General features: G+C 40.1%; 1 protein-coding gene across 1 annotated transcript in view; it reads left to right on the plus strand.

The window, feature by feature from the left end:
- Positions 1 to 322: 322 nt before the first annotated feature.
- Positions 323 to 12,122, plus strand: part of LOC118395204 (vasoactive intestinal polypeptide receptor 2-like) — a 40,537-nt gene continuing 28,737 nt past the window's right edge. The window contains exon 1 of the mRNA XM_052463707.1: positions 323 to 846. Coding sequence (XP_052319667.1) covers positions 796 to 846 — 51 coding nt within the window. The 5' untranslated portion in view covers positions 323 to 795. The remainder of the gene's footprint in view (positions 847 to 12,122) is intronic.

Here is a 12,122-nt window from a genome sequence, read left to right on the forward strand (position 1 = left end):
TTTTCTGTTAACCATTTTCTGTTTTCCATTTCCCATTTTAATTTAGAATTTCCATTAACCATTTCCAATATTCAATTAGCCATTTTCAATATTCAATTAGCCATTTTCAATTTTCTTTTTAACATTATAATTTAATTGTGTCATGAATCATGCATACTGATATGAACATATATAAGCATTTTCGAAATGGCAAGGATCACCCTCCATACTAACACGGTAATAGCATAACATGTGCTCCAATAGGTCAATATAATTCACGTTTTTTTAAACCCGCGTAACAGCACAGAGCTGCCTTCAGTCATTTCAAAGTTCATAAGGAGAAAGCATCCCTCCACGGACGCCAGTGCTGCTGTAGCCTACCAGCACACAATTGCCCCGTACGTGCAGATAGTACTCTGGTTCGATGGCTTCAGGGAAACGGAATTTCTGCATTTGAGCCTCAGTTCGGTGATTCGGGACTTACTAAAGCTTTCAATGTAATATTTGACACGGCTGCTGCAGACCGGTGACTTCTTCCCAAAGACCAGACGAAGTGCCAAGTGATGCCAAAACAGTGCGCGCGGACAACCAATCAGTGCGTGTTTCTCTCTCTCTCTCTCTCTTTATCAAGTATTTGGATTTGGCAAATCAAAGCCTTTCAAGGTTCATTCCTTCAACTAACTTCATAGTTTGCTTTAATTATTTTTTAACTTGGAATATTGGATGTTTTTCTTCTTCATAAAAACCCTTTTAGTCACCTGAATGGGATTGTGACCTCTCATCAATGAAGTCCGGCAGGTGACCAACGAATTAAATATGAGAAGTTTGATTGTTTTTATTCTATCTTTATCAACGTGTCTGTCAGTGGTAAGTACTACCACAGTACTTTTCATGTATATTTCGTTTTGTGTTAGGCCTATGCATGACGATAAAATGTGCACAAGGATGAAGAGAAGGGCATTCTATTGCTTGAAAATATAAACTAACAAATGTGTGGCATTATGATTGATGGATTTGGTAAGAAGAGGGTTTTGTCCATATAGGGTAGCCTAGTGTACAATGTTCTACTTGTTTACTCTCATTTATTAAACCAATTTGCTCTCTGCAGTTTACAGAAGTTGAACTCTTGATTTAAGCATGCAGCATTTTTCACAGTCCAAAGAGATATGGTATAAACATAGGCAGATGTAGGATCTTAATTTGAGCCAGTTTGCTACAACAGGAAAATAATCCTGCAGCAACAGAACATTTTAATTGTATGTGGAGTCTAATTAATATACATTTTTATAGGGGTTGATACATTTTTCTTAAGAGAAAATCAAGTAAAAAATGCTAAAGTGGAAATTCCAAACGTCAGAAGCCTTTTAAAACTTCAAATAGACTACAACTTTTACAATTCCTGCATTGCAGGAATGTTCTACAACAGGGTGATCACATTAAGATCCGACAGCTGTAGCAGTAATGAATAGGCTTGTGCTATTCAAAGCATCAAGATCTAATTTTGCCATGAAGCTGTCATTGGAGTGCTCTTTACAGGGCAAATGATAGTCTAGGTAATTTCATATTTCCGCTAAATGTGTGAGCTGTGATGCAGTGGATTCTGATGTAATGATTTGCCTGAAATACAACTATGTAATGTTTGAGTGAAATATAGCTATTTTAAAAAATATTCTGCAACAACGTGAAAAGTAGAACCCAAATAGATTCTATATGCAACTATGATAGAATGCCTTTCACACAGGATGATGTTGACCTCTGAAAAAATGGTTAAATTGGACTGTCTGACTCTACTGTCTGCATGGTCTTACAGACTTTTATAGTTAGACTTTGATTTTTACATTGTTTTGCACAAATAATATGGGTCACCTGAAATGCTCCAGACTGTCTATCTCAGAGGAGCTACCCAGGAAAGGGCTGAAAATAGCCATTATTAATATATGTAGCCTTAGAAATAAGGTTAAAGAAATCAATAACATTAGATAATATTTATATATTAGCCATTTCTGAGACTTAGATAATTTGTTTGATACAGCAGTAGCAATACAAGGATATAACATCTATAGAAGGGACAGGAATGCTTATTGGGGAGGTGTTGCTCTATATGTTCAGAGCCATATCCCTGTAATGCTTAGGAAGATCTCACGTCAAGTGTTATTAAAGTGCTGTGGTTGCAGGTTCACCTGCCTCATCTAAAGCCTATTATTTGGGGGTGTTGCTATAGGCCACCAAGTGCTAACAGTCAGTATCTAAGTAATGTGTGTGAAATGCTTGATAGTATATGTGATGCAAACACAGATGTTTACTGTCTTGGGGACCTGAATATCTGTCCGCTCAAGAGGAAGCGTTTTACTGTAACCAGTGCCTATAATCTGGTTCAGGTTATTAATCAACCTACCAGGGTGTTTACAGACACTACAGGGACAAGATCATCCACATGTATTGATCACATTTTTACTAATACTGTAGAACTTTGAAATTATCACAACATAGGTTGCAAATGGCTTTTTTAATGGCTTGGCTTCCTTAGTGATTTTACCCACACACTGCTACGGTTTCCTGGATATAGCCCCTTTGTGATCACTGCACCAATGGGTACGGATACAGCTCTAGAACATTGTTTGCTCTATAACCATAAATTCATACGCCACCGTGATATACAATAAGGCCGTGACAACAAAAAGACAACAGTCACACAGTGGCCGAATAAATTAAACGACACATGTTTGTTTCATCACAAAACCAGAAAGCCTCATCTGTCCGCTGATGTCCACAAAGCAAATATTGCATTCAAACAGTTATATGGTCAAGCAAGTTAATGTTTTCGACAGTTCACTAAACAACTACTGATTTAGAACCAAGGAGTTATCTCAAGTCAGCACAAAGACAACAGGAGCACTGCCTCTGCTATTCCAGCACCATTTCAACTTAACCATTTAAACATCAAATCAACAAGGCTATATATGTTTAGTTTAATACACTGAAAACAAACCTCCACTGAAAACAAACCTCCACAAGTCTGGTTCATCCTTGGGAGCAATTTCCAAACGCCTGAAGGTACCACGTTCATCTGTACAAACAATAGTACGCAAGTATAAACACCATGGGACCACGCAGCCATCATACCGCTCAGGAAGGAGCCGCGTTCTGTCTCCTAGAGATGAATGTACTTTGGTGCAAAAAGTGCAAATTAATCCCAGAACAACAGCAAAGGACCTTGTGAAGATGTTGGAGGAAACAGGTGCAAAAGTATCTAAATCCACAGGTAAATGAGTCCTATGTCGACATAACCTTAAAGGCCGCTCAGTAAGGAACTGCTTCAAAATAGTTTGCAACTGCACATGGGGACAAAGATCGTACTATTTGGAGAAATGTCCTCTGGTCTAATGAAACAAAAATAGAACTGTTTGGCCATAATGACCATTGTTATGTTTGGAGGAAAAAGGGGGAGGCTTGCAAGCCGACGAACACCATTCCAACTGTGAAGTACGGGGTGGCAGCATCATGTTGTGAGGGTGCTTTGCTGAAGGAGGGACTGGTGCACTTCACAAAATAGATGGCATCATGAAGATGGAAAATGATGTGGTCCTTCTGTAGCTCGTGGTCCTTCTGTAGCTCAGTTGGTAGAGCATGGTGCTTGTAACGCCAGGGTAGTGGGTTCGATTCCCGGGACCACCCATACGTAGAATGTATGCACACATGACTGTAAGTCGCTTTGGATAAAAGCGTCTGCTAAATGGCATATATATATTATATGTGGATATATTGAAGCAACATCTCAAGACATCAATCAGGAAGTTAAAGCTTGGTTGCAAATGGGTCTTCCAGATGGACAATGACCCCAAGCATACTTCCAAAGTTGTGGCAAAATGGCTTAAGGACAACAAAGTCAAGGTATTGGAGTGGCCATCACAAAGCCCTGACCTCAATCCTGTAGAAGATTTGTGGGCAGAACTGAAAAAGCATGAAAAAGCAAGGAGGCCTACAGACCTGAATCGGTTACACCAGCTCTGTCAGGATGAATGGGCCAAAATTCACCAAACTTATTGTGGGAAGCTTGTGGAAGGCTACCTGAAACGTTTTACCCAAGTTAAACAAAGGCAATGCTACCAAATACTAATTGAGTGTATGTAAACTTCTGACTCACTGGGAATGTGATGAAAGAAATAAAAGCTGAAATGAATCATTCTCTCTACTATTATTCTGACATTTCACATTCTTAAACTAAAGTGGTGATCCTAATTGACCTAATATGGAATTTTTACTAGGATTAAATGTCAGGAATTGTGAAAAACTGAGTTTAAATGTATTTAGCTAAGGTGTATGTAAACTTCCGACTTCAACTGTTTGTATGTGTGTGCGTGCGTGCGCCCTCAAGTAAAGCAAAACATGTTGACTCACAGTATTTGTAGACTAGTTGAACGCCAATGCCGTCCTCCTCTCTTCATGTTGGCAAAATGGTCTATGGCTCTGTCCAGTGGCAATTTTAGTATGTAAATCTTTGTGAGGCAAACTATTTTCTTTAGATGCATGCCAGCAAAGCCACTACACAACATTAACAATACATTTATTGGACTATAATGGTGACAAACGGTGCCCACAAACTGTTAGGGCCCACATAAAGCTGTCCCAACAGCAGAGTCCCAACAACTGTCCCAACACCTTACCACCGCAACACATGGCTATCAGTGGAGTCTTGTCTGGCAGTGAAACAGTTCATTCAGCATAATGTTTTATTTATTTTAATTTTATTTCACCTTTATTTAACCAGGTAGGGAAGTTGAGAACAAGTTCTCATTTACAATATGCGACCTGGCCAAGATAAAGCAAAGCAGTTCGACACATACAACGACACAGAGTTACACATGGAGTAAAACAAGCATACAGTCAATAATACAGTAGAAACAAGTCTATATACGATGTGAGCAAATGAGGTGAGATAAGGGGGGGTAAAGGCAAAAAAAAGGCCATGGTGGCAAAGTAAATACAATATAGCAAGTAAAACACTGGAATGGTAGATTTGCAGTGGAATAATGTGCAAAGTAGAAATAAAAATAATGGGGTGCAAAGGAGCAAAATAAATAAATAAAATCAAATAAATTCAGTAGGGAAAGAGGTAGTTGTTTGTGCTAAATTATAGGTGGTCTATGTACAGGTGCAGTGATCTGTGAGCTGCTCTGACAGCTGGTGCTTAAAGCTAGTGAGGGAGACAAGTGTTTCCAGTTTCAGAGATTTTTGTAGTTCGTTCCAGTCATTGGCAGCAGAGAACTGGAAGGAGAGGCGGCCAAAGAAAGAATTGGTTTTGGGGGTGACCAGAGAGATATACCTGCTGGAGCGCGTGCTACAGGTGGATGATGCTATGGTGACCAGCGAGCTGAGATAAGGGGGGACTTTACCTAGCAGGGTCTTGTAGATGACATGGAGTGAGATGGAATGAGACCGTACAGGTCGCAGTGGTGGGTAGTATATGGGGCTTTGGTGACAAAACGGATGACACTGTGATAGACTGCATCCAATTTATTGAGTAGGGTATTGGAGGCTATTTTGTAAATGACATCGCCGAAGTCGAGTTTAAGTAGGATGGCCAGTTTTACGAGTGTATGTTTGGCAGCATGAGTAAAGGACGCTTTGTTGCGAAATAGGAAGCCAATTCTAGATTTAACTTTGGATTGGATATGTTTGATGTGAGTCTGGAAGGAGAGTTTACAGTCTAACCAGACACCTAGGTATTTGTAGTTGTCCACATACTCTGGACGGTTCTGACTTAGAATATTGATGTTGGGCAGGTGCAGGCCGCGATCGGTTGAAGAGCATGCATTTAGTTTTACTTGTATTTAAGAGCAATTGGAGGCCACGGAAGGAGAGTTGTATGACATTGAAGCTTGCCTGGAGGGTTGTTAACACAGTGTCCAAAGAATGGCCAGAAGTATACAGAATGGTGTCGTCTGCTTAGAGGTGGATCAGGTACTCACCAGCAGCAAGAGCGACATTGATGTATACAGAGAAGAGAGTCGGTCCAAGAATTGAACCCTGTGGCACCCCCATAGAGACTGCCAGAGGTCCAGACAGCAGACCCTCCGATTTGACACACTTAACTCTATCAGAGAAATAGTTGGTGAACCAGGTGAGGCAATCATTTGATTTACTGCCTTTTAAAAAAACATAGCTGATATGGCTGACTTGTTTAAACAAATGTGGTTCCTATTGACAATTGAGATGTACAATCCGTATTTTCGATTAAGACAATGAGCTAGGACAGACGTAGTCAATATAACTATTTGTTTGGCACTTTTGAAATGCACAGCGACAGAATGGGCTGTTCTTCCAGTATTCTCCCTGTACACCAAGTCAGAACTGCAGGTTAACTAAAGGGGGCATATAAGCAGCCATTGAAAGCTCTTACAATATTCAATGATGACATTTCTCTAAAACAGGCTATAGGCTACATGTGCACCACCAAGTCAGAACAGTAGGCTAAATTATGAGGGGAAAAGGGACTGAATTATTAGGGTGAGGCACATGGGCGACTAACAGCTATACTATACAACATACACTTACTATACAACATACACAGTATTACTTTCTTAGCTACATTATACATATCTCCCTGGCATATTTCATGCATCAGCATACAATATATTTTTGGACTCACATTGTTGTGCCGTGCTCATGTAACGGATGTGAAACGCTAGCTTAGTTAGCGGTGGTTCGCGCTAAATAGTGTTTCAATCGGTGACGTCACTTGCTCTGAGACCTTGAAGTAGTGGTTCCCCTTGCTCTGCAAGGGCCGTGACTTTTGTGGAGCGATGGGTAACAATGCTTCGTGGGTGACTGTTGTTGATGTGTGCAGAGGGTCCCTGGGTATGGGCGAGGGGACGGTCTAAAGTTATACTGTTACATTGATGCTGTTGACCCGGATCACTGGTTGCTGCGGAAAAGGATGAGGTCAAAAGGGGGGTGAGTGTAACGGATGTGAAACGCTAGCTTAGTTAGTGTTTCAGGGACCCTCTGCACACATCAACAACAGTCACCCACAAAGCATCGTTACCCATCTCTCCACAAAAGCCGCAACCACTACTTCAAGGTCTCAGAGCAAGTGAGGATGTTTTTCAGCGGCATGGACTGGGAGACCAGTCAGGATCAAGACAAAGATGAATAGAGCAAAGGACAGAGAGATCCTTAATGAAAACCTGCTCAGGACCTTAGACTGGGGCTGAGTTTTACCTTCCAACAGGACAATGACCCTAAACACACAGCTAGGACAATGCAGGAGTTGGCTTCGGGACAAGTCTCTGAATATCCTTGAGTGGCCCAGCCAGAGCCCAGACTTGAACCTGATCGATCTCTGGAGATACATGAAAATAGCTTTGCAGCAACACTCTCCATCCAACCTGACATTGCTTGAGAGGATCTGCAGAGAAAAATGGGTGAAACTTCCAAAATACAGGTGCGCCAAGCTTGAAGCGTCATTCCCAAGGTATCATACCCGAGGCTGTAATCGCTACCAAAGGTGCTTCAACAAAGTACTGAGTAAAGAGTCTGAATACTTGCATGAATGTGATTTTTTAAAATGTTTATTATTTTTATGCTTTGTCATTATAGTGTGTAGATTATTCTAATTTTCATAAATCTCTCAAAGGTGTAATGTAACAAAATGTGGAAAAGTCAAAGGGTCTGAATACTTTCCGAAGGCACTGTATTTAATGTGATTTGATGTAATTTTATCTTTGGCCAATGATTGAGGCTTCTTGGATGGACACTTCTAATGTAACTCTATGGCAGCACCCAAGGGGTTTGAGTTTTTGAGCTCTCCCCATAGATGTGGCGGTGACGTAATGTCCTCATGAGTGACAGACCACTGAGCCAATCACGGCGCAACTAGAGAACATTACCAACCCATACGCTCAATATTTTCCTCTGGCTGCCCCACCACCACGGAAAGCACTGAGCAAGGCTAAAACACCAGCATTTTGGAGTTACCTTACTCAAGAAAGCAAAAAAATACCATGTTTGTATGCAGCTTTAATAACTAAATTATTATTATTTTTTCATTGTTTGCAAACTGATATGTGACACGAATTAATGTGAAAATAACATGCAAAACATGCTAAACAGGTGGGCTCTGCCCCACCTGCCCTGAAAGGCAGGTTGCCACTGGCTCTGTCAAACAGTACACTTTTTAAAGTTTTTGTCATAGCTAAAATGCTTGCTAGCCTGACTTCCTTGCATGTGCAACAATGAACCAGCAATGTTAGCTAGCTAGCTAGTTTATGTGAGCCTACTATCATCTCAGGCCAGCGGAACAACATATTTAGTTAAAGGTAGATCAGAATCGGCATACAGAGAATTAAGTCAAAAACACAAGTCCAAGTCCAAATCCCAATCTCCATCCATGGCTGACTTAGGAAAGGGACGATTTAGCAGGCTAGCTACTGTAGGACATCAACACAAGCAGACCAGAAACTTTTTTCTGAAAATGACGTTTTGTAAAGGAAGTAATTTGATTGGTCTGAAGCCAAATCCAAACTGGCCTCCCTTGGGCATTTTGCTCCACCAGGACGGACAACTCACAGTTGAGTTCAGCTAATTATTTTATAAAATGTTTTATCAAGGGGAGCCAAATGCTTGCTGGCATCAATCAATCAAATGCTATGGCGGCAACAAGTTATACTCTTTTGGTCCAGACAGTATCAGATACATGGGTTTCCCATACTGAGACAGATGGGCACTGTTTCCCTTGATCAGATGATTTAAGCCACTTGCGAATTGATGGAAAATTATGAAAACCGAGAGAGAGACTAAGAGAGATTATGGACAGAAAGACGAATTCTACTCCATCTTTAATCGAATCAGATAGCTTACTAATCACAACCATTTGATGTTGCCAATTATTTGAATGATTACTTCATTGGCAAAGTGGGCAAAATTAGGCAGGAAATGCCAACAATGAACAGTGAGCCATCATACTCATGCATAAAAAAAAGGATAATGAACAAAAAGCATTGCACGTTGGAATTTTGTAAAGTTAGTGTGAGAGAGGTGGAAAAATGATTAATATTGATCAATAATGACAAACCTCCTGGCATTGACAACTTGGATGGTAGCTGACTCGAGCCACTCCTATCTGTCATATTAAAGCCTAGAGGAATGTCTTTGTCCTCAGGCCTGGAGGGAAGCCAATGTAATTTACTGGCTCTAACACTGGCATTAAACAGAGCCTGTGTGTCCATGTATGCTGATGATTCAACCATATGCATGTCAGAAACCACAGCTAATGAAGTCACTGAAACCCTTAACAAGGAGTTGCAGTCAGTTTTGGAATGGGTGGCCAGTAATACACTGGACCTGAACATCTCTAAAACTACGAGCATTGTATTTGCTACAAATCATCCCCTAAGCTCTAGACCTCAGCTGAATATGGTAATGAATGGTGTGGCTGTTGAAGAGAGGAGACTAAAGAACTTGGTGTTACCTTATATTGTAAACTGCCATGGTGAAAACCATATAGATTCAATAGTTGTAACGATAGGGAGAGGTCTGTTCATAATATAGAGTTACTCTTCTTTTTTGACACCACACTCCAAAAAGCATGTCCTGCAGGCTCTAGTTTTATCTTGATTATTGTCCTGTCATGTGATCAAGTGCTGCAAAGAAAGACTCAATTAAGCTGCAGCTGGCCCAGAACAGAGCAGCAGGTCTTGCTCTTCATTGTAATCATAATATAAATACTATGCATGTGTCATGTCGTTGGCCTGGGGGTAGGTTTATGACAGTCATAAATACCTCTTTCCCCCTTTTTCCTCTCTCTACCCTACTGATGTTACATTTGCAAAACCCTTGGTTAACTTAGAGATTCTGGGAACATCAGAAGGTGGGGGGAAATGAACTATATTCTGGTAATCCGTCCAATTGAACATATGCGGTGGTACTTAATGAGTATGATGTCAGTTCAGTTGTCATCTGAGAAATTCTCATCAATGATAAGATGACAAACTCTACAGTGGAAAGTCTACACATCAGAGTTATTGCATTCACATGGAATTGTTGTTCAATTTAAATGTTTGAATATGCAATTATTGTTGATGGGATGAGATGTGAATTTAGCTTCTAAAATTTTAATTTTAATTTTCTTAAGGTAGGGCTCTGCTCAATCAGTAGCCCGCCCCTGTGAAGGGACATGGGCTATAAAACTTTTCAAACACGCCTTCCTCTCCCTTCCTATATAAAGCCTTGACGACAATATAACATCCTGTTCCGAGGATGTGAGGACGACAGTCCGATGTCAGAATGGTTCAGATAATAACTACAGAACGAAGCCAACATCAGCGTGAGCTTTGGTTGCGAATGGTATGAACTTTGAACACTTATTCACCACAAAAGTGATACCTCCTAGCCGTTGAATTAGCAACAGCAGCTGCAAACGCAGGTTAGGAAGGAACAGACAGAGGAACCCGTCTACCACACAACGATGTTACGACAAGGTATCCAATTTACCACCAGAGACATTCTTCAAAGGACTCAGTTTGGCAACACGGCCTTCCATCTACCACCAACCTACCGAAAGGCAGCTCAGAGTAAATATTGATTGCATTTTCCTTTTCCAAATGGGTGGTAAATTTAGAATGTGTAAGATACTGTATTTACGATAGCACAGCTTCTTCCTTTGTTACAGTCTTCCCGCTCTTTCACTCAAACCCAGCCCCTTTTCTTTTGTGTAACAAGCTGTCATATCTGTTCCGCCCGCTAGCGACGTTTTCCTTTGTGACGTAATTTGTATTCGAGGTATAATTCATTCTTTGTATATGTAATTCTGTGTGATTAGTTAAGTATTTAGTAAATAAATATTTAAACCCAATGTTGTATTGCTGATTCAACTTGTTAGCCATGGTTTGTGCAGATAACCAAGAATTTACAACTTTCAGATGAGACTGAATTAAGGTAACGATTAATATTGACTGCTATTGATATAAAATATTACTAGGTCTTTAAGAGTTTATTCAGAAGATAACAGCTCTATAAATATTATTTTGTGGTGCCCCGACTCTCTAGTTAATTACATTTACATGATTAGCTCAATCAGGTAATATTCATTACGGAGAAATTATTTTATAGAATAGCATGTCATATCACTTAATCCGGCATAGCCAAAGACACGACACATGCTAGGCTCACTTGGCTAAGAGTTGAGGAGAGACTGACTGCATCGCTTCTTCTTTTTATAAGAAACATTAATGTGCTGAAAATTCTAAATAGTTTGCATAGTCAACTTAAACACAGCTCTGACTTACACACAGCTCTGACACACACACTTATCTCACCAGACATGCCACCAGAGGTCTTTTCACAGTCCCCAAATCCAGAACAAACAATTGCATAGAACTTCCTTCCATCTCGTATTGCTCAAATAAACCGCAAACCCAGTTTCAAAAAACAGATTAAGCAACACGTCACGGCACCACGCCTCTCCCGTATTTGACCTAGATATTGTGTGTATGTATTGATATGTGTGCCATTTTTTAATTATATGTAGTTCTGTCCTTGAGCTGTTCGTGCCTATTAATGTTCGGTATTATGTTATGTTTCATGTTTACTAATTGGTCTTTTCATGAATCAGAGTAGCTCTGAAAAAGATCTGATGTGAAAAGACCAATTAGTGGAAAAAATATCAGTATTGGGCTGGCTGTGTAAACACAGCCTGTGTGCCCCAGCCTAATCACTGTTGGTTTGGTATGGTGCCAATATGCTTGATGCAATTAGGGCAAAATGGGAAAGAAACTGTACTGTATCATGAAAGTGCTAGAGGACTTTTTGCCTGGGCAAATGAACCCCTTCTCTCAAAATATGTTGAATATTTGATGTGTAATAACTTTTCTTCTCCATCAACCAGATGCGAGTAGAGCAGAGTGAATAATCATTAATTTATCCCATATTAATATGGGTTATAAAGATTCAACAATTTCAGTAGCTACTGAGAATTTTGACGAGTGGAACTGTCTGAAATACATTGAATTCAATATATTTAATACATTGAATTCAATAATTGTAATGACTAAGCAGGAACAAACTTGAGGAAAGTTTCAGAGCCTCTAGATAAGAGATGGAGTCTGTTTAGCTATACATATTTTGTGTGTACTCCATCTGTATAC

The sequence above is a fragment of the Oncorhynchus keta genome, chromosome 15 (genome assembly GCF_023373465.1).
Source record: "Oncorhynchus keta strain PuntledgeMale-10-30-2019 chromosome 15, Oket_V2, whole genome shotgun sequence".
Classification (NCBI taxonomy): domain Eukaryota; kingdom Metazoa; phylum Chordata; class Actinopteri; order Salmoniformes; family Salmonidae; genus Oncorhynchus; species Oncorhynchus keta.